This window comes from Protobothrops mucrosquamatus, unplaced genomic scaffold (assembly GCF_001527695.2).
Source record: "Protobothrops mucrosquamatus isolate PMUCROS unplaced genomic scaffold, P.Mucros_1.0 scaffold21, whole genome shotgun sequence".
In the NCBI taxonomy this organism is placed as follows: domain Eukaryota; kingdom Metazoa; phylum Chordata; class Lepidosauria; order Squamata; family Viperidae; genus Protobothrops; species Protobothrops mucrosquamatus.
The window spans coordinates 2,365,346-2,390,655 of NW_015386406.1; the positions used below are offsets into that span (position 1 = coordinate 2,365,346).

At 33.9% G+C, this 25,310-nt stretch overlaps 1 protein-coding gene across 1 annotated transcript in view; it reads left to right on the plus strand.

Annotated features, from left to right (window-relative positions):
- Positions 1–25,310, plus strand: part of DNAH11 (dynein axonemal heavy chain 11) — a 179,082-nt gene that overhangs the window by 3,694 nt on the left and 150,078 nt on the right. The window contains exons 3-18 of the mRNA XM_015810808.1: positions 2,560–2,756; positions 4,631–4,820; positions 5,988–6,087; positions 6,941–7,152; positions 7,690–7,923; positions 9,435–9,602; positions 10,919–11,035; positions 18,806–18,943; positions 19,036–19,160; positions 19,520–19,715; positions 20,908–21,012; positions 22,060–22,455; positions 22,725–23,057; positions 23,185–23,439; positions 23,545–23,714; positions 24,713–24,935. Coding sequence (XP_015666294.1) covers positions 2,560–2,756; positions 4,631–4,820; positions 5,988–6,087; positions 6,941–7,152; positions 7,690–7,923; positions 9,435–9,602; positions 10,919–11,035; positions 18,806–18,943; positions 19,036–19,160; positions 19,520–19,715; positions 20,908–21,012; positions 22,060–22,455; positions 22,725–23,057; positions 23,185–23,439; positions 23,545–23,714; positions 24,713–24,935 — 3,159 coding nt within the window. The remainder of the gene's footprint in view (positions 1–2,559; positions 2,757–4,630; positions 4,821–5,987; positions 6,088–6,940; positions 7,153–7,689; positions 7,924–9,434; positions 9,603–10,918; positions 11,036–18,805; positions 18,944–19,035; positions 19,161–19,519; positions 19,716–20,907; positions 21,013–22,059; positions 22,456–22,724; positions 23,058–23,184; positions 23,440–23,544; positions 23,715–24,712; positions 24,936–25,310) is intronic.

The window sequence follows — 25,310 nt, forward strand, 5'->3', positions numbered from 1 at the left end:
AAAAGAACATAATTGTTTTGCAATATGTTATCCTTACATCTGTTTTAGTAGAAAAGTTGCCAAAAAGCGTTTTCTTTTTGGAGACTACTAGATTTCTATCTTCTGAATATTTTCATTTTTAAAAAATAAAGTCTATGAAAGCTTTTGTTTAGCAACATTATAAAGACAGAATTTATATTGAAGGGAATTATGTGGGAGAGGTTTTTAATATTTTGAATTATGTAGACAGGTGAGAGATGTGAGGGTGAAATCAGCAAGAATAATCTTGTAATATTTTTCATACAGTGTTATGGAGAATATTTGAAATCTCAAATGCAATCTGTTCCAAATGATGAAATAAGAAGCTGCTAATAAGATTCATGTTTTGAAACTTATTTGGAAGTATCACTTCTCAATTAGAGAATGATCAGTGTTCCTACGCTAATACTGTGAAAAGCATTTGTTCCTTTGTCAAACAGAAGAACTTCCCATTTGAAATGTAAAATTGGTTTGAAAATACAGCCTACAGAGCAGGTCTGTTAATGGGCAAATTTATTTTTATACTAGTTTAATCTTTAAAGCCCATTGTCAGACTGCCAGAATGTCAATATCTTTTACTGCTTGAGTGTTTTTTATCATATAAAATGCAATATATGAATGCTGAAAAAAGTAATGTGGAGTAAATCAATGCTTAGTCATGAAAAGTGCTTAGTGCTAGTCATGGTTGACCTGATAAGATAGTCCAGCCTACCTTACAAGGATGGTGGAGGAAAAATGGAAGAATGCCATATACATGGCTTTGAGCTTCTGCAGGAAATAAATGCTTTTGTCCTATAGGTTCACAGGTCAATAGGAAATATAAGCAGTAAAGGAAAGAAGTATAGGATTATAGTACAGTGCTGTGACTAGGCAATATGCTTTGAAAGTATTGATTACTATCAGACCTAAGGATAAAATACATATTCACATAATTAATAAAAGCTTTTTTGAAGCTTCTATTAACAGAATCTACAGCATTCCAGAAATTACGGTCTTTAATTGCTATCTTTAATGTACATTTTTTGTATTTTGTATGTAGGTGTGTATGTATGGACAAAGACCATAATAAAAGTTTACCTACCCAGCTACCTAATATAACATTAATATTGCATACTAATCAGAGCCAGGAAATTCCCCCCCCCAAAAAGAAGCATTGTCTTCATTTTCCCCCTTATTTTGTTATCTTAAGAATTACATATTTCAAAATATCCTTTAGTTGAGCAGTGTGTTGTGTACTAGTCTACCTTTTTATTTTATTTTTCTTAATTGACATAATATTTTTTAAAAATAAAATCACATGAGACACCGAGTTAATAATATGAAGAGTAAAGTCTTCAAGCACATAGGTAGGATGGCACCCATCTTGAGATTTCTGATCTTACTGTTGAGCGCTCCTTTGGTCTTACATTATTTCTAAATTGCATGTTTATTTAGAGTACAATTTGTTCCACAGAAGGTGATGTAAGTTTGCATTTATCACTATGGAAGATGTATTGCAACAAACAGACTTTTGGAATGTTATAGTTACACATCATGGTCTTACTGGAACTATTTGATTGGTATATGACACAGAGATCAAACATTTCACAATGTCAAAAGTGCTTGATCAAATATTTAACATCTTTGATTAATTAACATTGAAGAACAGTCCTGTATTAGAGATCAAATAATTAAAAAAAACATTTTGAAAGTCTTGCAGAATGAATAGGAGATAGAACTTCATTTCATAATCAGTAAAATATAAAGTTTTTACCACGAAAAACAAAATTCAGTTTGTACTAGTACTGGGCTTAATATTTAAAGTTCTTAGAATATATTCGGCACTCATAGTAATTTATCTCATTATTTTTTTTTCAATGGAGATTATCAGAATCAGACACCAAAACCAATAATAAGGAAGTTGTTGAATTAACTGGAAAGATGCTCATTTAGAATCTATTGCTTCATAAACTCATTCAAATTTCATTTGAAATTTAGACTTCACTACATAGTAAATGAAGTTTAATGATTGTTCATATAATTAATTTGACTCTTGGGTTGCTTTCCATGAATTGAAGGGACTTCAATCCAGTATCATGAAAGTTGCATAGCAAAGAAAATACAATTTATTCCTCCAGTTTGAATCCTAAATGTACAGTCTGAAATTCAATTCAAGAGATTCTTTCCTGAAGTGAACAAGAACCAGAAAATGTTTCTCTATTTTCTCCTGGGAATCCTGTCTTATGTTACTCTAGAGATAATCCCCACAGCATGCATTTACAGAATGAAATGAGAATTAGAAAATAATGTTAGTAAGATGACTATGGAGATTCTCAATCATCCAGGTCATAGTTATCCCAAAAATGCTTTTTCATGAGGCAACTGGACTTTCTTGTTTTCCATAATGTTTCGTTTTAAAAGTTAACATTATTGTTTGAGAGTGTTTTTGAAAGAAAATCTAGTTTATGTGAAATATAACAGCAACAAAAAATAAATAGGACTTCAAAAAGAATGTAAGTTTTATTCTTTATTCCACTGACATCTTGTTCCTTCTGCTACCAGGTTGCAGTTCCTGTTCTTTCCAGTAAGAAAAATAATGGATCTTGGCCACATGTTATTTCCCAGGATATGGCGCAGCATATAGAAATAATGAAAAATAAGACCTATGTTATGAATGGAATTGTGACTGGGAAAATTCTTCTTCCTCTTCCAACAATTGCAACAAAGACTGATTTTCAGGATATGTGCACTGAAAATAAGTAAGGAGTGTACATATATATATATATAATGGAATGTGTGGATGACTTTGGGAATGAGGGGGAAAGATGCTACCGGTATATAGGAAACAATCAGACAAAAGAGGCAAGAGTCCCTCCAATGGGTTAATAGAGAAAGGATCTGGCCTAATGGATTAAGCAGTTAAAAGTGTAAGCAGGAAACTTGTGTGTTCAGATTTGCAAGATTCTATTAATATAGCACTGCAAAAAATAGAAATAATTCATCTAAAAACACAGAATTATAGGGCTGGAAGGAACCTTAAAGGTCCTCTAGTCTAACCCCATGTTTGAGGTAGGAGCCTTAATTGAATCCCAGTCAAATAGTTCAGTCTACTTTTGAAAGTCTCAATGCATCCACTACTGTGGGACACAAGCTATTCCACTGACTAATTGTTCTGACTGTCAGAAAATTTGTCCTTCCTTCTAGATTGGATCTCTCTTTAACGAGCTTCCACCCATTATTTCTTGTCCTGTGCTCTGGTGTCTTAGAGAATAAGTCAATCTCCTCTTCTTTGTGACAGCCCCTCAAGTACTAGAAGACATTTATCATGTCCCCACTAATCCTTCTCTTTGATAGGCTAGACATACGTTATTCTCTGTGTCTCTCTCTCTATATATCTTTCTCTCCCTACATATCTATCTATATAGGGTTAAGTTGCCAGACAGTGTTAATATCAGACAAAAGGATATTTACATGATTCCTTGGGGAAGAGTCAACCACTGCTTCCATGGCCTTCCCAGTATATAGGCACCAGGATGGGGAACGGATTCTCTTCTTTTTCCATTAAGTCATTGAAAAGAACAGTTTTAGATCAATTCTGTGGTATAGGGAAACAAGATGAATTTGGGTTCTGGGAACCCAGCTGTTTCAGGATGCTTTGTCTTGTCCCTCAAGGAGAGATTTCTGGGGATATTCAGGCAACATCTGGCAGCCTGAAGGTATTCAGTACATAAACCTCCTTCTCCACTAACTGAGTGGTACTTTTGCAGCCTTTAATCACTTTCATCATAGTTGAATTCTGTACTAATTAACTTTTTTTAAGGCTATGCTTAAACTTAAACCTAGCATATTATAATTTTAACTGGGTATAGCAGTTGGGTTGTTCACAGAGTCCTAGCTGATTGGAGCAGCTCATAAATATCACAAGTAAATAAGCAAATACATCTATACTAATCCTCCAATGAATGCAACTTATTAATAGTGCTTCATTTTAAAGGTTAGGTTATTAAAAATTAGAACACTTTATAGACTATGAGACAATTAGTGACTACTGAACATGATAGTGTATATTTTAGTATCTGAGGTGATTTGCTTCTCAGTGTCAGTTTCTGGACAAATGAGTAGGAATGCGCAGTTGCCCTTGCCATTTGCTTAACCACTGTGGCAGAATTCCTGGCTGGATTATTCTTTGATCAAAACCAGCACATTTCTTGATATACTCTTATAAGAATAAAGACAATAGGGTTTTATTAAATATAAACAAAGGGAAGCATTTGTATTGTAAAAGAATGGCCTGACTGCAGAGTTTTTATATCCACATCACAAATCCAATTGACAGAAGAACTTGACTTTAAGCTTGACTTTCAAAATGCCCTTCTAATGCTAACATATACTTTCTTTATCACTGCAAGCAAAAATTCTCTTTATATAGTGAATTTTTTAAAATGAAACATTGGAAATTGCTTAATTTGTCAATTAAACATGTAATTTGTCAAGTCATGTTAAGCAGTACCATCTGTTATTAAATCAGAACCAAATAATAAAAGCACAGCCAGAATATAGTGCAGTTAATTTCAATGTCATTTTAAGCATCTCTAAGCATGGAAATTCATTCTTTATTCTCCCTACTTTTTAGGCAGAATTCCCAGATAAGGTCAGTACTTCATGAAATAGAATCAATGGTTATCAAGTGGTCATATCAGATACAGGACATTTTGGAATGGAATATAGCTCAACCACCTTTTAACCAGATTTACCCAGATCCTCAGACTGAGCTTAAGTTTTGGAAAGAAAGAAAAGACAACCTCTTGTGTATATATGATCAGGTAGGTAGCTGCTACTCCAATGATAGTTTATGGCTGTTGTTCAATAATATGTACTAGAAGAGAAAGTGAATATGTTAATTTCTAACCAAAAGATGAAGCACCAGGTACATATTAGTCTATAATGGTTGAGAGCATTCTACAAATTAATTTTCTGTTTTTATTGCAGCTTGCTTAGATTTGTAGATAGCTTCACAATGTATTTATAAATAAATTATACATACATTTAAAAACTGCTTCAGTCAGGGTGATTCAACACTATAATTATGATTTAAAATATTACATTCTTGGTACCAGGAGTTCTACAGCATTAAATTTGGGTAGTCTTCCAGAGCAGCACAGTTTTGATCATTTTTAGTAGGTCACAAAAATAAGATCTATTCACTCATTTTATAGTTTAGGAAAAGAATGAGATTTCCTGGTAGTTTCAAAAGTGGTTCCACTAACACCAGCATTTACAAATATCCTTTTCTATACACTAAAAAGCATAGCAATAGCACTAGTCATTGCTTATATATTGCTTCATAGTGCTTTATAACCCTCTCTGAGTGGTTTACAAATGTCAGCCTATTGCCTCCAACAATCTGGTCATCATTTTACTGACCTCGGAAGGATAGAAGGCTGAGTCAACCTTGAGCCACTCAGAATCGAACTGGTAATGAGCAGTGAGTTAGCGTGCAATACCGTATTCTAACCACTGAGCCACCACGGCTCTTAACATTTATTAAAATACAATAAATCCCATTTTCTTATCATGTTGAATAAATGGATGATCACTACAGTTTTCTATATTGATGATGATAGATTTGAAATAACAGATTAGGGATAGATCAACATGGAGAAGATCTCTCTATGAGGTTGCTAGAAATCAAAAACAACTTGATGGCACATTATCATTTAACTATTATTCCCGGTTGTATTCTGGAATTGGCTAGAAATCTTAGCAGACATTCCTGAACATGTAGCTTGGCCCTTTGTAGCCATTTATCTTTTCAATTATTTCTGCTTGAGAATAATTGAAGACTTCAGCATGCTAGAATGGCTGGGATTTCATTTTCATATTTGTGTAGGGCTGTTTATGAAACTTGATCGTTTTCAGAGTCTTTTTTTAATTCACACTGTCATGTGGCAAATATAAATATATTTATTAAAGATCTTTTTAAATTTCAGCTTAAGAGCCCTATTATCCAAAAACTGATTGGAATCTTAAAAATGAAGAAGAGTAGTTATTATCCAACTTTTCAGGATATTTATAAAGATGTAGAAAACGGTAAGGCTTCTTTAAAATAAATTTATATTTTTTATATAAATGGACACAATATATCAAATCCATATTTTTTGCTATATCACAATAATTTTGCATTAAACTATTGCTTTGTGAGATATTCTCATTAAGTCAGTCTTATGCAATGTCGTAACTCAACCATGTTACATTTAGATATTTCCCTATATATATAAAATTAAATTAACATATGGTGTTTCTTGTAAACATTATTTTGAAGCTGTTACTTGCAGACAATCCATTTTTAACATAAAATGGTTTTAAAATGTTTTTCTCATTTTTACATATTGATTAAATGAAATGTCAATGGAAAATCATTAAAATACATGTTATTTTTATAAGGTGCTGTGCTCCAAAGAACTAAGCAGATGATTCATTTTCATTTTGCTCTTACTAGGCACAACATTATATCACTGTCTTTTTTTTTTTTTTTTTGCAATTTGAAAAAAGATGTACACTAGTTTGTAGCTGCAAGTTAACCTTTCATCAGGAAAAGTGCATACAGAATTCTGAATACATTGTCATAAAATGTTTGCTGAGCAGTTGGGCCAACTACCAAACTTGCTTATATCAGAAGGCAGAATACTGTAGTTGTTCTGTTGTTGTTCCATAGGATGGATGCCAACTTAGTAGGATGCAGATAATTTTAGTTCCCAGTCTCCTTGTGTTACTGGAGGCAGGTGGAACAGAGAACCTAGTAGTCTATGAGTAGCATCTATGACCAAGTTGCTTATTATCCTTCGAAGATTATCATTTTCTTTTAAAAGTGAGTATGTCTAACTACACTACATATTAGGCACATATACTACAAAATAGTTTTAATACTTTCTTTATTCTACAGCACTTATTGAAACCCAAGATATTGAATTATATCTTAAACCTCTAGAAAGACATATTCAGTATTTTCAAGAGACCGAATTTCCAGGGATACGTATTCTGATTCCTCCTCTGTTTCACACCATCTGCCTGATCTGGAGTCATTCCAAATTTTACAACATGCCAATACGGATCATATCTCTACTGCAGGAATTCTGCAATCTGTTCATTCATCAGGTAGTAATATTTTAAATACCAGAATCAATTGAATGCAATGCACCCTATTTTTATATGAAATTGCCCAAGGATTAAAGCCAGGGAAGGAGGTTTACTTAAATATATCCTTGCTTTTAGGGGCCCATCTGTACAGCACGCAGAAAAGGGCTTTCCCCTACATTATTGCCAATATATCAAATCTACTTGTTTAAGAGTTGTATCTAGTCTCCATTCCATAGACCCCTGCAAGGGTGGGGAAGTGAAGAAATTTGCATAATGGCACAAATCCTGTAATTTAGGAACTTGCACCAATGATGAGAAACATAAGGATGGCAAGCATGAAAGACTAAGACTGGCAAGATGAAACTGAAATCTATTTTCATCATTTTTGTGTGTGTGATAGATGTCTAAACACCATTCTTACCCATTTTAGAAAGAATTTAGAACCTTCCTTTATAACAAGGCATTTTAAGAAGTACGTGAATAATAGTGAATTGTTGTATTAGCCATTTATATTTTATATTTTAAAATGTCTGATCTCATTATTCTTCGCCTCAGGCTACATTGTATCTTTCACCAGAAGATATTATGAAAAGGGAAGCAGAAGAAACTTTGGAACAAGTACAAAGTGCTCTTAATACTTTAAGAAGTTTTAAGGATGCCTTTTTTAATGAAAGAACACAAGTGGCAACTTATTTCACTAGCAGTCAAGAAGTTAGATTTTGGGATTTTCAACCACAGATGGTATTTTCCAGATTTGATATGTTTTTAAATCGCCTGGAGAAAATAGAGGTATTATTTACCATTCTATCCATTAAAATTGGAGTATATTTCTGGAAAAATTATGTAGAATTTCTGTAATGATAACTTAATTACTTTTACACAACAGCAAAGAAGGAACAGAAAAAGAGAAGAGAGATTATTTACAATTACAACTCACAAATTTATAGTTAATTATCTGTATGTATGTGCATAACTAAATCATATGCATATGTTTTTTTAATATTAGAGTCAGGGCTTTTTTGAAAAAGTCCATCTAGTATTACATAGAGTGCAGCTTTCTTTAATTAAACGTGACTTTTATGATATCTTTACCACCTTGAGTTATTTGTAAAAATAATAAAGGCTGGATCCAAATAAAATAAAATAAATAAATGAATGAATGAATAAATAAATAAATATAAAAAATAAATTGATACTTAAATAAATAGTTTTGACTATATGATCTAGAGTTAATAGATATGCACCAATGTAGGGAAAAATAAGAACCAGGGAGCAAATAATTGATTCATGACATATTCTATTCCTCTCTCTGTCTCTCTCTCTCTCACACACACACACACAAACACACACACACACACACACACACACACACACAAACATAAAGTTCATATAAGCCTGATGGCTTACAGGGTAAAGGAAGGACCTTCCTCTGCCTAGTTTCATTTCCCATATTATCTATATATTAAGGCACATATCTTATCATGACAAAATGATAGAAAGTACATCACACGCATATACACCTTGCATGTTGTATCCTGTTTTGTAGGAGAAGTCATGTCAGTGACAGATCTGATCCCAAAAAAGCCAGCATTACAGAATAATTTCTTAAAGCGAAAGTAAAGGCAATTATATTCTGTCCAGCCCTGCACAGCAAGTATCTAGCCACAGATGCCAGGATGATCCTATTCTGTGCCGGGAGGTCTCACAGGTATAATCCCATGGTCCTGGTCAAAAACCAATTCAAAAAATATGATGATAGTCCCATTCAAAAAGGTTCAAAACAAAAGCTCAAAGCATTCTAGGCAGGTGTCAAAGACATTGTTTCATAACATAACTATTGGGTGCTTGGCTCCTCGGAAATCTGTTCCCAATAAAATAATCTGGCACTCTGCCATTTGACTCTACATAGTTTTAGGACACCCATGCATATTTTCAAGTCTGAATATTGCTTTGTCAGGATATAAGATTGTAAAATTTGGACTGGAGAAAATTTGTTCTTCTAAGGTCTGAGAATTAGAACCTCACTTGTTCTTTTGCTCATTCTTTGGTTTTGTTCAAAAGAATGCTTCCTTTTTGCTGATTTATTCTGTAATTTCCTTCTTCCCTATACACAAAGATAAGCTGTGATAAACAAGTTCAGAGATCAGAAAACAACAATTTGCTAGTTGTCTTCTAAATGACACTGTATGCCACGTTTAGGAGCATCCAATCAATATGGGTCAAAAATATTGCCTACTTCTATATCAGGAGATACATTCATGAGACAGAAGCATTGTAAATGATTATTTTTATCTTTTCAGAATATTTTTGTTACTATGCTTGAGTTTGAAAAGTTGGAGAAACTGGAATTTGGTGGAATCAAAGGAAAATGTTTAAATGCTCAAATATGCAAATTGAATGAAGAATTTATCGAGTCTTGTAACACTTTTAAAGAGAAAACATATGACCCCTTAGACTACAACAATACGGTAATCTTTCATATAATATATTGTTTGTGCCGTTTTAAAAAAAAATAAGAAAGGCAGGTTGTGAGGTATATTGTAAAACTAAAGTTGATTATATTTAAAAACAGATCCAAACATAAGAAAAAGTGTGAAAAGTTTGAACTTGGAAATTCCTAGCAAGCTGAACTTGAATTTCTTAACTATCAGTATTTCTGCTTCCTCTGAAGAACAGCTTTTCTCTGTTTAATGCTTTTATTGTAGTCCAGTATTTTTCAAACAATGGAAGATTACTTAATCTTTTAATTGCAGTAGCATTTTCTGTTAATAACAGAGGCATTTTCCATGAGCACGTATTTCATAATCCATATACCACAACCCCAGTTCCTATTATACATAAACTTACATATAGTATTCTGCCCATCACAATCACTAGGTAAAAAGTACCTGCTAGTGCCAAACATCACACCTTGAATCCAGAGATAGGGGTTTCAGTCACAGTCAAGCTGCACTGGGCTGCCAACCTTACTGCATCCAGTTGATGGGGCAAATTTTTTTTAAGTGAGCCATGTTTAGTAGAATTTATTAATTTGATATAATATAGCACAATTACTCCTATGCTTACTTGTTTGATTTTGATTTAAAAGCTAATACAACTGAACATAAGAATTGTTGCTGTAACTTAAAATTAGAAGATTAAAAATAAAGCTTGATAAAACTTGCTGGAAAAAAATAACTTGATACAGAAAGATAAGCAAAGTTTATCACTGGTTGGCTAGTTCAGGTTATTTCTCCAAGAAGAACCGCTCAGATGTAATTCAGGTATACAGTATATCAAGAATACTGCTAAGTTATTTTTACTTGGAGAGTTGATGTTAAGGAGCCCATTTTCAGATGTTGATGTACTTTGCTTTATTTAACATGAGACAAGCCTGGCCTGTTGAATTTGGTGATCCTTCTGTTTCTTTTAAGAGAAACTCAAGACATGGTGTTCCAAAATACTATAGCTATGGTTAATTACCTGATTGCCAAGCACAGTTTTTTCCTCTATGTGAAACGATCAGGGTAGCACAAATATTTTAAGGCCTTCGGCAAGCCTGGCTTTTTGGAGTCCTGGATACTGTTGTCATTGTCTCCTGAAAATGTTCAGTGAGCATTACAAACAACTTTATTCCCCCTTTGTTTGCCAATTCTTCTCTATTCTTGTCTGGTAGGAAACTAAAGGAAACAGAATTCTTAGCACATAACGCTAATTTTCTGATTTAATAGCTGTTATTTCTTTACATTTTTTGTTGATTCAATTCAATGCAATTCGTTAAAAAAATTGATTTTGCCTTCTACAGGAATTTGAAGAAGACTACGCTGATTTTAAACATAAAAATTTGGAATTTGAAAGGCGTCTTGGAGCAATTTTTTGTGTGGGATTTCTTGATTGTTCAGGTTTGGAGTCAGCATTTAAGGTAGTTACATAAAACATAATAAGTGAATGTCATAGTTTTGACTGTCGGATTTGTATTAGATTAGATTATTATTTTATACACCCATACACATACTAGTAAGAATACAGATAATACGCTCTGAAACACTTATAACCATGGATATGGTCTATTGGGTGCATTTTTTGAATAATTAATTACTATGGCAACAACATTTAAACAAGGAAATGTCAAGAATAATCCAAGAAAGTATTAACTCAGGTAAGTGATAAAGTACTTCTTCCTTGGTTTAACATGTAGACTTAATTCAATATTTAGCATTGAAGGTAAGCTATAATCTACTAGGAAGCAGAAACTAATTTAATGGCTGAGGATTCTTCTATATATCATCCATTTCCCTAAAATCATCGCCTTACTCTGCTTCAAGATATGGCTGGGCATGAAAACTATGCTATACATATCTAAGTGAACATTTCCCATTTGTTGTATTGATATGTATAGATGCTGCATTGTTTACTCTTTGACTTAAAGGGGTGAACAACTGGAGGAGGGGAGGACCATACTTTTAATTTGTTTGACATCTAAGAACTGCAGAGGGATTTACCATTATGTTATCTATAGTTAATAGCCAGTTGTAATGTTTTGTTCTTTTAAAAGAATTTAAGTAAGTTAAAGGGGGAAATGGCCATATTAAAAAAAAAAGCTTTAGATATCTCTTTTGTTCCTTAAAACACCCCCAAAGCTTTGGACAAACTACTGTTTAAAGTTTACAGTGATCTAAAATGACAATAGGAAAAATTGAATTCAAGGTTCAAAATATATTCACATGGTTCCTAGAGAAACATCTGAATGATTATTTAAAACTGCAACATTGAATTTTCATTGTTTGGGTAGAATATGTCTTACATAGGCATACACCTGCAGAATAGAAATAATCTATGCCAACTATATTATTTTCTTTCCTCTTGAAATCGGTGGTTGGGATAAACAAAATGGTGTGGAAAAACACTACCGAGAGTTCAATAGATCTGGAAGCAGCTCAGCCAGCTTCTAATCTGCAGAAGTGATGAAATAAACAAATTGAATTTAATTCAAATTATTACAGCCCTGTATCCTAATGCAAATAAAATATCTAATAAAAGAATTATTAAATCATTCTACAGAAAAAACAAGTATAACAGAATCTAAAAATAATTAAGGCTGAAGATACCAAACTAAATCCAAATAAAATACTATTATAAGAAGTTCCAAAACTAAGTAATGGAGTAACATATTGTACAAATGGTAGTATAAAACTGAGCAACTTGAGATAATATTTTGAGACCTTCTCAAAAAAGAGGAACATTAAATAGAAATCCCACCAACTCTACTGAAATTTCTTCAATTGATATATAAGAGTCTGCTTAGATTTATACAGGGGATAGTATAATAACATTGGGCTTAAAGCAGGAATGTCTGATACTGGCAATTTTAAGACTTGTTGACCAACTCCCAGAATTGCTGGCTAGGAAATTCTGGGAGTTGAAGTCCACAGGTTTTAAAAGTTGCTAAGGTTGGTCACACGTGGCTTAGAGTTTCTATTGAAATATCACTATATAGATATAACTGAAGGTCCATGGGGATATCCTTAAAATGTCCCAAAACAACTGCTGTGTGAAGACCTTATAAAATTTCAAAATTGGAATAGATGATAAATGGGAGTCTGATATGAGCCGTTTTGGAAATCATAAATATTGACACCTTATTAAAGTCTGCCTGGATATCTATAGCTGAAATTCATTGCTTTTTGATAACATTATCAAAATCTAACAAGCAAAGACTTTCCTTAGAGAAGCCTAACAGTTGATTTTTATCAAGGGTTTTTAAAACATGATGATTTTAATTTTATCAAGGGTTTTTAAAACATGATGATTTTAACTGGTCATCAGCTTAACAAATTTCGGTATGTATTTGAAACTGGGACACTGTGGTCAAATGTTCAGGCATAACTTTAGCCAGATCTTGATATGATTGTTCTGTATTCATTCTATGCTTTGTATTAATGTCAATGGGGCAATGTACTACTTTTAATAACTCAAGATTTATTTTAGTGAAAAAGATAAATTCATAGGAAATAATAATGATGATGATGATGACGTTGTTGTTGTTGTTGTTATTGTTGTTGTAATGGATGTTGGAGGTCAGCTAGTCCAAACCTCTGCTCAGGCAGGAAACACTATACCATTTCAAACAAATGGCTGTCCAGTCTCTTCTTAAAAACTTCCAGTGTTGGAGAATTCACAGCTTCTGGAGGCAGGAAATTTCTCCTTAGTTCTAGGTTACTTCTCTCTTTGGTTAGTTTCCATACATTGCTTCTTGTCTTTCCTTCAGGTGCTTTGGAGAATAGCTTGATTCCCTCTTCTTTGTGACAACCCCTGAGATATTGGAACACTGCTATCATGTCACTCCTAGTCCTTCTCTTCATTAAACTAGACATACCCTATTCCAGCAACCGTTCCTTATATGTTTTAGCCTCCAGTCCCCTAATCATCTTTGTTGCTCTTCTCTGTACTCTTTCTAGAGTCTCGACTTCTTTTTTACATTGTGGTGACCAAAGCTGGATGTAGTATTCCAAGTGTGGCCTTACCAAGGCATTGTAAAGTGATATTAATACTTCACATGATCTTGATTCTATCTCTCTGTTAATGCACCCTAGCACTGTTTTGGCTTTTTTGGCAGCTGCAGCATACTGCTGGCTCATATTTAAGGACTCTGAGATCCCTCTTACAGTTACTACTATTGAGCAAGGTACTACCTATACTATACTTGTACATTTGTTTTTTCTTGCCTAAGAGTAGAACCTTACTTTTTTCACCACTGAATTTCATTTTATTAGCGCCCAATGTTCAGGTCTGTCAAGATCTTCCTGTATCTTAAGCCTATCTTCTGGAGTGTTAGCTATTCCTATCAGCTTGGTGTCATCTGCAAATTTGATGAGTTCCCCATCTATCCTTTCATCCAAATCATTAATGAAGATGTTGAAGAGCACTGAGCCCAGGACAGAGCCCTGGGGCACCCCACTACACATTTCCCTCCATATAGATGCAGTTCCATTGAGGACCATATGTTGAGTATGGCCAGCCAGCCAGCTATGAATCCATCTGGTGGTGATGTGTCTAACCCACATTTTTCTATCTTATCAAATAGTAAGTTGTGGTCTACTTTATCAAATGCCTTACTGAAGTCCAAGTAAATTATATCTACAGCATTCCTCTGGTCCACTAATTTTGTCACCTGGTTAAAGAATGCAATAAGATTTGTCTGGCATGATCTGTTTTTGACAAACCCATGTTGGCTATTGATAATGACTTTGTTTGCCCCTAGGTCACCATCAGGGTGAGTTCCAATATAGATGTAGGCTATATGATGTACAGAATTCCAGGAAATTACAATATAACTAACTATACTGGCCCCTTTAGGGTGCCAGAATGTATTAACTGTATTTTTCACTGTTTACCATATTAAAAATTAAAATTGACACATTGACTTCCATTACCACTTCTTACAATTGATGGGATTTTAATATTGTGTTATTTTTTGAGATTAGCTGGCAAATAATTTTGATTTCAGATACCCCTGAGAGAATCTCGGGGTATCCTTAGGAATCCTCAGAAATTCTTAGAATTCTCAGATCAAACATTTAGACTAATGAATTGTGATGAGGTTTGTTATGGACATAGCTTAAGATAGATACCCTAAGGATGTATTTTGATTTTTTAAAAATATCAATGTTTATTATGGTCACACCAGCACAAAAGTTAAACATTAAAATGAATACTTTCCCTAAAAATTATTGGAAAATAACTAAGCAAAGTTTAGGATCTTTAGTTCTTTAGGTGTTTTTTTCCTTATTGTCATTGCAGCAGCATTGGAATATAAGGGTTCCTCTAATACATTCTCCTCATAATGGATTTTAAATTGGTTAAAGAGTGTATGATCATTTATACCCACCCTAGCATTTAAATCCCTGCTTATAATTATTGCATCTGTGGGATATTTGTCTAAACAACTAGAGATAAAATTTTCTATGTGCTCCCAAATATTGGTAAGCAGCTTGTTATTAAGAGGGGAGTATAAATATTTAAAAGCAAAATCTCCACCTATTTGGATGAGTGCAAGGTAGTCACAACCCAGGATTATAAAGAAGGCAGTGGGACGCAGAGCTGTGCTAACTAGGGCCACTATACCATCTTTAGATCTCCTACCTGCCTTGCTTGGGGCAGCTGGGATAGAGTTAACCCAGTAGCCATCTAACTCCACCTCTGAAGAGACCCAGGTTTCCTGTAGGAAGAGAACATCAAATTGTGATATATGTAGTCAAAAAAGTTGGTATTTTGATGAGACTGACCAGCCAGCAATATTTCAAGTTAGAAGGAAAAGAAGATAGTCAGGAGATATGGTTTTGACAAGAAGAAGCTGTGAGATTATTATATTGAGGTGAGATGTCAGCAGCAGCCATTGTGGCCTCCTCCAAGGGATGACTTGCCTTATATACATCCTGCATCAGCTCTTGGGGGTCTTCTTCAGAGTGGATGACATTGACACCATTTAACAATGCTTGCCCTGTGAGGGGCTTCTGCAGAGGTGTTGGGCAAAGAGATATTAAATCATGCTGCATCTGGCTCTGTGTCATTGAGGTTGTCAAGGATCCCCTGACCATCCCCTGATTTGTTGCTGAAGTCCCCATGGAATATCTCAATGAAAGTAATCTCCTCCTCCTTGACTGCAGGATCCTCTGCAGTGTTTCTCAACCTTGACAATTTTAAGGCATGTGGACTTCAACTCCCAGAATTCCACAGCCAGCAATGCTGGCTGTGGAATTCTGGGAGTTGAAGTCCACATGCCTTAAAATTGTCAAGGTTGAGAAACACTGCGTCTACTGGCCCAAGATGATTCAGATTTCTATTTTTATAGGACCATTTTCAGGTAATCCATTATTTTCTGAGGGGAAAATAAGAGGCTCAATGTTTGGAGATACAAGATCTATAAGTGGCTCAGCTGTGGCAATTGTGACCGACAAGGTTTTCTTCAGATTTTCTAGTTTACACAGTATATTGTCTTGTTCACTTTGTAGTAAGGAGCCTAAAGCATTAATAAGGCCAGCTTCTGCTCTGAGAATATCTTCATCAAGTAAGGCTGCCTGACTCCCACATTCTTGCTCTCTCAAGGTTGGGAGTGAAGAAGCAGCGACCTTGGGAGCTAGCATATTAGCTTTTAAAGGTTTAACCTTTTCATCAGAAAAGACTCTGGTAGGAAGAAATTGAAAGGAAACTAAATATGCTATCATCAAAGGGATGGTAGACTGCTTAAAAGACAGAAGTATCTGCTTTCAATTTGGGACATCTGGGAGCCATTCAACAGCACACAGATCAATCTGCCCACCTTGGCAGTGAAGAAGCTGACCTAAGGAAGTTAGGATTGCTCTCCTCCTATTCCAACATCCAACATTAAGTCTGTTCATTCAAATTCTGAGAGCAATCTGTTGTGTTTGCAATGAACGATTTAATTTGATGGAGGATACTTTTCTGGCTTCCAAGAAATCTTTAACATTTGTAAACATTTGCTTTATCAGAAGATGGTGAATTATTCTTAGAGAGCTGCGGCTTTTTCACAAATTCTTTTAACTATTACTTTTGCTCTTTGCTTCTTATTAGCACACTTGCCCAGAGTAGGAGATTTGACTGTGTCTGTTACAAAGGCTTTTATGGGAGCAGAAGGTCCTTGCTTTTGAAGAAAAACAGCTATATCTCTTTTCAGTGTCTCCAATTTATGTTTTATGGCTGAAAGCTGCTCAAATATTGAGATAAAAGTGAGTGCCGTGAGGAGGCATTGTTTTGAATTTTTGAATTTTTGCATGGTAGCCTCTCTATGTTCTGATCTTTCTTATTATTTTTGGGCTTCGTTTCAACTCCCCTGGAACAGGTACCCAGTTTAGTTACCTGTAATGGTGACTGGCTATCATTTTGCTCTTCCCCAAGAAATAAGGAAAGGTCTAATAGTTGTTATTTTGCCAGCTCTCTTTGGAGGTCCCCCTCTAATGTTTCAAATTTGTTAGATGGGAGATTTTGTTTTACTTACTCTCTTTCCCGCGAAGTACTCCTCAATTCTTGGCTGTTTTGCAGAGTTCAAAGGAGGGAAATGTCCTGGGTGTTTCTTTCTTTTCCCCATAACTAAATCTGGTATCTGTGCATTTATCTTCACTATCTTCTCAGTAAAAGTAGTGCATTTATCTTCACTATCTTCTCCAGTAAAAGTAGTAAAAAACTAATTATATAATTAAATAATAAAACTGAGTGGAGCTGCTGTAAATGTGTGTTGCTGGGTTGACAGCTCAGGGTCCTCTTCCTCCAGAACAAATTATTTGAATACATGTAGTCATCGACTTACAACCATTTGTTTAGTGACTGTTTGAAGTTACAATAGCACAGAAAAAAGTGATTTATAATTGTTTTTTACACTTATGATCATTGCAGCATCCCCATGGTTGAACACTTGCCAACTGATTCATGTTTATGATGGTTGCAGTGTCCCGGGATCACTGTGATCCCTTTTTGCAACCTTCAGACAAGCAAAGTCAATGAGGAAGCCAGATCCATTTAATAACCTTGTTACTAACTTAATAACTGCTATGATTCACTTAACAATTGTGACAAGAAAGACCATAAAATTGTGTAAAACTCATTTAACAACTATCTTAGCAACATATATGTTGGGCTTAACTGTGGTCATGAGGACTACCTATATACTCTTTAGTCCCTCAAAATATCTTGGGCATGTATTGTCATTTAATACTGTATTTTAAAACCTATACATAATAATACATTCCAAGCTTGTGAGTTTAGAGAGAATTACATTTAGCAGTTCCAGTCTGATGTTTGACATCTTGCATAATTGCATCTTCTTGACAGCCACTAAAAGTAACCTTTTCTGCTATTGATTTTGTACGTGAGAATATTTTAAAGCCAGCAGTTTCTATGTTTAACTTAGTAAGCCTATTTTTATGAGAAAATATTTGTAAATAACTTCATTAATGTTAGCTATACACTTTAAAAGTGCTATGAAGCAGTCAGAATGTATTGCCTCTATTGACATAAAGCACATGAAAGAAAATCTTGGTATTTTATGTCCTTGTCCTTAAAATGATTCCAGTTCTGGAATGCCTTTAATTGTTAGTTTTTATATGTGGAGTCACATTCTGTGAGATATGATAAATATATAAATTCAAAATTTGTGGCTGACAATATGTATATGTATATGTATATATATATATGTATATGTATACGTATATAAATTTCCAGGGAGTTAAAAATATCAATTTTGAAGAATAATTTTTGTTCTGTTAAGTTACCAATGTTTTAGATAGAAATCTAATTTAGGTGAAAAATGTAATAATTTTACATTGGATATCTAGCAGTTAAACTCAAAGCACAGGCAACAGTTCTAGTCCCACCTTAAGCCCAAAGCCCTGGATCAGTCACTCTCAGCTAGCTCTAGAAAGCAGACATTAGAAAATCACTTTCAAAATCTTGCCAGGAAAACTGCAAGGACTAGTCCCAACAGTTCCCAGGAGCCAAGACTGACTCAAAGATGGGGACACCATTCCTAGTTTTATTAAACACAGTTCCTTAGGCAGAGACACATGTGGAATGCGAACAATATCCTCTTGCGTTCCAGCTTCTTGTTATGGTATTTTGGTACCATTCTCCAAGCTGGGAAAAAGGAAGGTTGACATAATCATGTCCTTTATTTATACAGCTTATAACCATTCTTGGATCTTTTCTGGAGAAACCAATTATTACAGAAATGTTTAGCACAAATTATAAGATCTTGCTACAGATGTTTGATGAAGAGTTGAGAAATTGTAAATACTTGTATGATGAACACATGAAACAGGTATGTGGCAGTGTAAGAGAAATTTAGTCCATTTGCATTTCTCACAAGATATCTTTTTTAGGAATTACCCACCTGTCCTTTAATAATTACAGAAGGAAGAGGGGAATGAAGTCATAAACAAAAACATGTCATCTACTTCAGGAAACCTTAAATGGTCTCGAGAAATTAAATCCCGCATATTGTCATTTTGGTCAAGCTTCTCATTTGTTCCCCATCAGTAAGTAAATCTCTTCAGCAATAGGAATTATTCAGGCTGATTTGGGAATTCTGGGAGTTCACACATCATAAAGTTGCCAATGTTGAGAAACACTGTGATAGAGGACATTGTGTTGAAGTAAGACTCAATTGAAATTCAGATAGGAAAAAAGGTGAGAAGATGGTATAATTCTTACTTTTTCAAGATGTTTTCAAATATCTTGAGCCAGACTTGAGTGGTATAGCTAAATACTTATCGCAAACTATTCATGGGGTTATATTTACATTCATATTTACATTAAACAGCATATATATTTTGCTGTTCAATACGTTTATTTGACGTGACCATTTTACTAGTGTGATATTATGTTTTCTTTCTAGAATCCTGGAAAATTTTGAAGCTACTTTAATTTACCAGAAATATATAGAAATATTGAGATTACTTGACCAATATGAAGATCAGATCTATTTTAAATGGAAATCCCAGGTGGATGATATTTGTCTGTTTAATTTAGATCAACCTTTGATTAAGCAAAATGATAAAGATGGTCTCCTTAGTGTGAATTTTGATCCTAAGGTATGGTATGATATGCTATGGCATGAACATTTACATTTTGTAGATATGGTAACCTGATGAATAATACTGTAAATAAATAGTAAAGTCTATTGAATTCCATGGGACTAGTGTTATAGAATTGCAATCTGTGTTTTTTTAAAAAAATATGCATGTTTAATGTTAAAAAAATAAAGGAAATCTGCTTGCTAAAATTATTTATTGAACTGTTACAGGAAGAAAAAAAAAATTTATATCCTGAGAATGTATTCAGAAAGAGTACTAAATGCATTTAATAGTATTGACACTTTTATTTTCTATATAAATTAGCCTTTGCAATAATAAACAAAAGGAAGTAAATTCTATTTGATTCAAGAGAATTACAGGACTCTCATCAAAGCCTGTTGGCCTTTGGAAAAAGAAGCAGGATGTAAATACATTAAATTATTTTCAAAGGTGGCAATACTATAAAGCTTGCTAAGTGATCTCTATCACATTTATCCTTAGTTTTTGTTATTAAAATTCCTTCTATGGAGCCTCTCCAGTCAAATAGAATAGTGCACATCAGAATATCAGTGCTGGGAGCACTAGAAAATATTTATGCCCTGATTGTAAGCTCCTTTCCACCATAGCATTCACATGAGCTTTTGAGGCATCCAGTTAATTTGCCACTTGTTGGGTAAGTGGGAACATGACCTCTAGCTGACATGTTTCCTGATCATCATTCAAGAGAATGAATTCATTCTGCCTGTCTTCAGTGGACAACTAGATAGTCTAGGGTAGGGGCAGGCAACCTTGGCTCTTTTATGACTCGTGGACTTCAACTCCCAGAATTCCTGAGCCATGCTGGCTCAAGAATTCTGGGAGTTGAAGTCCACGAGTCATAAAAGAGCCAAGGTTGCCTACCCCTGGTCTAGGGAAACCTACAGCCAAGAGATGAACAATATTACCTTGTTTTTTAGAATCCGAGACATCATAATTCCAATCCAGATGTGGCAAATAATCATCAACTAATAGAACTTCCATTTATTTAACCAGTCCTCCAAAATCATCCAATAGCCATAATGACAATGATTTGATGATAGTGAATTCCATTGTTTAAAACGCCCTTCCAAAATTTTAAAAAAAAAACCCACCTTTCTCTGGAAATATAGACTGAATTAATACCTAACAATAAATAATATTTAGATGTAACATGCAATATATTTTGTTTCAGCTGATAGCTGTTTTAAGAGATGTGAAATATCTCTTGCTTATGGATCAGCCCAATATTCCAATTTCAGCATTAGAGTTATACAAGAAAAAGGGAACATTTGCTAAGGTATGAACTTTAGCCTACATTACTTAAGTTCTTTTCCTTTCTCTCTTACCAGAACAAATGAAATGGAAATGTTTATATTAATCTTTCTCAATCTTGGTGTCCTCCAAATTAGGGGACTTAATCTCCCAGAACAGGCTGAAAATGCTGATTAGAAAATTCTGGAATCTTAAATTTACATAGAATCTAAAAAATGAGGAAATTGGTCTACATAATGGTTAATGTGGTATTCAAATGCATTACTTTGGCCTGAAGACTTTCCTTCACTATTATGGTATAGCCAGAGATGGAGAACATCTGGTATAGAGATCTACTTTAGTCCGAAGGCTGGCTGGGTCAAACCATGTCCATGTCTATGTCCAACTTCTGGGAAATTTATCCCTATAATACTGGTCATAAGCTATTCCTGCAGCAATTCTGAAACACCACAAAAAGGATTGGATCTATTCCAACTACATCATGGGAAAAGCTGACTGTTGAAACAATTCTGGTCGATTGGAATATGTGAAACTTTTTCATTTCTTTTGGCATGGGAAAAACAACTAATACTATATTGATAAAATGTCCCTCTGACATCAACTGAATTCTGGGTGATATCAGGGATTGTTTCAGTTCCCAAACTGAACCTAGGTCTGTCATGAATGTGTAATTTTCCATAATATATTGTTACTAAACAAGGGATATGCAAATATTAAAATCCATACTGTTTTCCTTATCTCTGTTTTCCTCTTTCCATCAATATCTGTTTCTTTTTGTCTTCTGTTTTTGTTAATGACTGTAAATAATTTTATCTGATAGGCGATTGTTTGAAAAAATATTGGGTAATTATTGTTATGCATATAATGATACTAATTTTAATTATATATATAATAATTATAGATGAAATTGTTAAAGGGTTAGAAACAAACTTAGGGAGGAAATACTGGAAAAATGAAGTAATTCAATAGTGTGAGTGACGCCTCCTTCAAAAACCTATTATTAGACAGAAACTAGTATAGCTTTTATGGGAGACATTTAAAATTTATGTGTTTTCTCTTTCTGTATAAACAGTACACAGGAAATCTTGAACTTGTAGTCCAATGGTACAACAAAATTAAACAGACTGTTTTGGAGGTAGAATATCCTCTGATTGAAAAAGAGCTGATAGCTGCTGATAATCAGCTAAAAGAAGCAGAAGAAAAGCTCACCTGGCAGAAAGAAAATTGCTGGGAATACATTGAGTTTATAAAAGCCAAAGTTCATGACTTGGAACAGAGACTTCAAAAGTCAAAGGACAATATTAAGACTATCCAACAAATTATGAAGTCTTGGATGGAGCAGCCTTTCTTTTCTAGAAAAGATAATAGAAAAGAAGCTTTGTTAAATCTAGACGACAAAGAAAACAAAGTTGCTAAAAAATTCATGTCGTTCCAAGAAGATGGTTGCAAGATGCATAAACTTGTAGAGGTAATATCTAATACAAATTTTCATGAGAAGAGAATAATTTATTTGATTTCTGCAAGTCATTTACACACACATCTCTGTCAATGCGTAGATCTATTCAAATATGACTGTCAATTCAGAGTGAAAAAAGTTGCTTCACCTTTTCATATCATTTAATACATAAACAATTATTAATGGGATTTACTTGTAACTGATAGAGAATTAATTAATTTTTTCAATGGAAATTGTGACAATGGTAGACAAACTATCTATTTTTGGGTGTGTATTTTTAGGAAAATCTAAAGCTCTTTAAAGCAGATCCAGATTCATATTCTTGGAAGATTTACCTGGAGTTTGTTGATGACATCATTGCTGACGGCTTTTTTAATGCCATAATGTATAATTTAAACTTCTTCTTGGAAAACACAGAGAAAGCTTTAAAGCCAGCACCATTATTTCAAGTTCAGATGATCTTAAATGCTGTGGAAATTGAATTCAAACCTTCACTGGACAAAGAAGCTGGTGACAGCTTTTATGATTTAATAGATGAACTTTTAAGCAATATTTTCAAAACATCTGCTAAGGTGAAAAGAATGGCATCACACCTTGAAATACAGCATTACCAGGTAATATATTTTATTAAAATAAAAATAAAGTCCAAGATTGTATGCATTACACATGTAGTTCAAGAAAGGACTAATCATATTAAGTATGGGTTATAATTTTTCTTTCCTTTTTTTTTTTTTTGTTAAGAATGACATGGATGATATATCTGAGCTATCCAATACCAGGGAAAAGATTATGAATAGAGTGGCAGATGTTATTACTGAAGCCATGAACTTCAAAAACTCTCTCGATTGTTATGCATATCTCTGGGTAGATGACAGATCAGAGTTTATGAAACAATTTCTCTTCTATGGTCGTGTATTGACCTCTGAAGAAACAGAGATAACTACAGATATTGGCACATCTGATCAACACCCAACTGCTGAACAATTTAAAGAACAGGCAAGAAGTGGATATTTCTGTCTCAATTGATATTTGGAATCTTTACTCTTTCCTCTCCAGTATGAAATTAAGCTCTTGCTTATTTCTAATATTTATGTATTGTAGATTGACATATATGAGAATCTTTACATTCAGATGAGCAAATTTGAAGATTTCAGAATTTTTGAAGGCTGGCTTAAAGTGGACTTGAAACCTTTCAGACATAGTTTGCTAAATGCTATTAAGAAATGGAGCTGGATGTTCAAAGAATACCTTGTGAAATTTGTCACTGATAGGTAAAATATGTTTTGATAAAATTATTCTATTTTACGGCTGTGCATGGGGCAAGTGTAGGGGATGTGCAAGTGAAAAATTAACTTGTTAAATTCAAGGGAAAATAGAAATGCAAACCCCAATTCTAACCTCATCCTTGTGAATATTTTAAGCTTGGGCTGCTTAACAGCATCGTGCAAAGCCTTATATAGAACTCCTTGTTTAGTAACTGCCTCATTTACTAACTGTTCACATGATGAAAAAGTAACTCCTTTGTAGGTCTGTAAAGCAAACAAAAGCTGAACTATGATTATAAGCTCAGTCCTTTGGTGACCACTTCATTTAACAACTAAGTTGCCAGTTCCAATTGTGTCAGCAAATGAAGATTACCTGTTTCTAAATCCCTCCAGAATTTGCCGTTGTATAATAATGTTAATATAGTAGAAGAAAATATGAAATAAAAATTAATAAAATTTATTTAAAAAATTAAATAAAAGGGAAGCAGTTTGGCTAACTATTCAGAATGACTTAAATTTCCTGAATCCCATATATTTCTTCTCCCACACAAGCCATTTTAAGTATAGAAGATGAGCTTATATAGTAGGAAGTATACCAGTGAGAAATTCATTTCAAAGGTTGCACATGTATATAAGTATATTCTCCAACCTCTAAATCCATTCCCCCACCCTGATTCTTGTGGTATAATAGGGTATACCCCAAGGTAATAACCTTTATAGCCTAAAGTATTCTGTGCAAGTGCAACTTACTCTTGAATGTTCAAAGCCAACTGAGTAAGTTTGGATTAGCCCCTTTCTCTCCAGCCTAGGAAGAAATGGTAATGTCAAATATGCTGCCAAGGAAAGTATAAGGATTTATCCAGGCAGTCTTGATTCTTTGAGACAAAACTGATTCAAAGGCACCTCCCTTTTGTTTACATGCAATCAACAAAAATAGTTGAAAGGACATTCACATATGAAAAAAATGACTACAGCAAATTTATCTCTTTCTTTTCTTCTTATAGCCTAGCTGACCTAGAAGAATTTATTAAAATGACAAATCTTGGACTCCAAAAACAGTTATCAGAAATAGATTATAATGGACTCATAGACATTATGCTTCATCTCTTGGCTGTCAGGGATAGGCAATCAGCTACTGATGACCTTTTTGAACCTCTAAAGGATACCATTGTACTCCTGGAAAACTATGGGCAGAAGATGCCAGATCATATTTACATTCAAGTAGAGGTATCCTGAAATTTCTACTCTTGATTCCAAACAGAAGCTTTGTATTTCTTTGAACCTAACATTCAGTCTTCCAAAATATTGCTGAGGTAGATGCAGAATAAACAGAAAAAAGATCTTATGAATTGTTCTTTTAATATTATTTGATGGCCAAGATGGTCATGTAGAAATATCACATACCAATAGATGAAGGGTTTTTTGTCATTTCTAAAGAATTTGTTTGTATTTTAAAATAGCAGCCTTATTACCTTTTCAAAATTTTCCATTTTCTTCTCCTGAAAACCGTATCAATTTTTACTTCTGCTTATTGATTTATTTCCATTCAAATTCAGTGGCATCATCTGGGAGCTTCAAAATAAAAGGTTCAGGAAAAATATG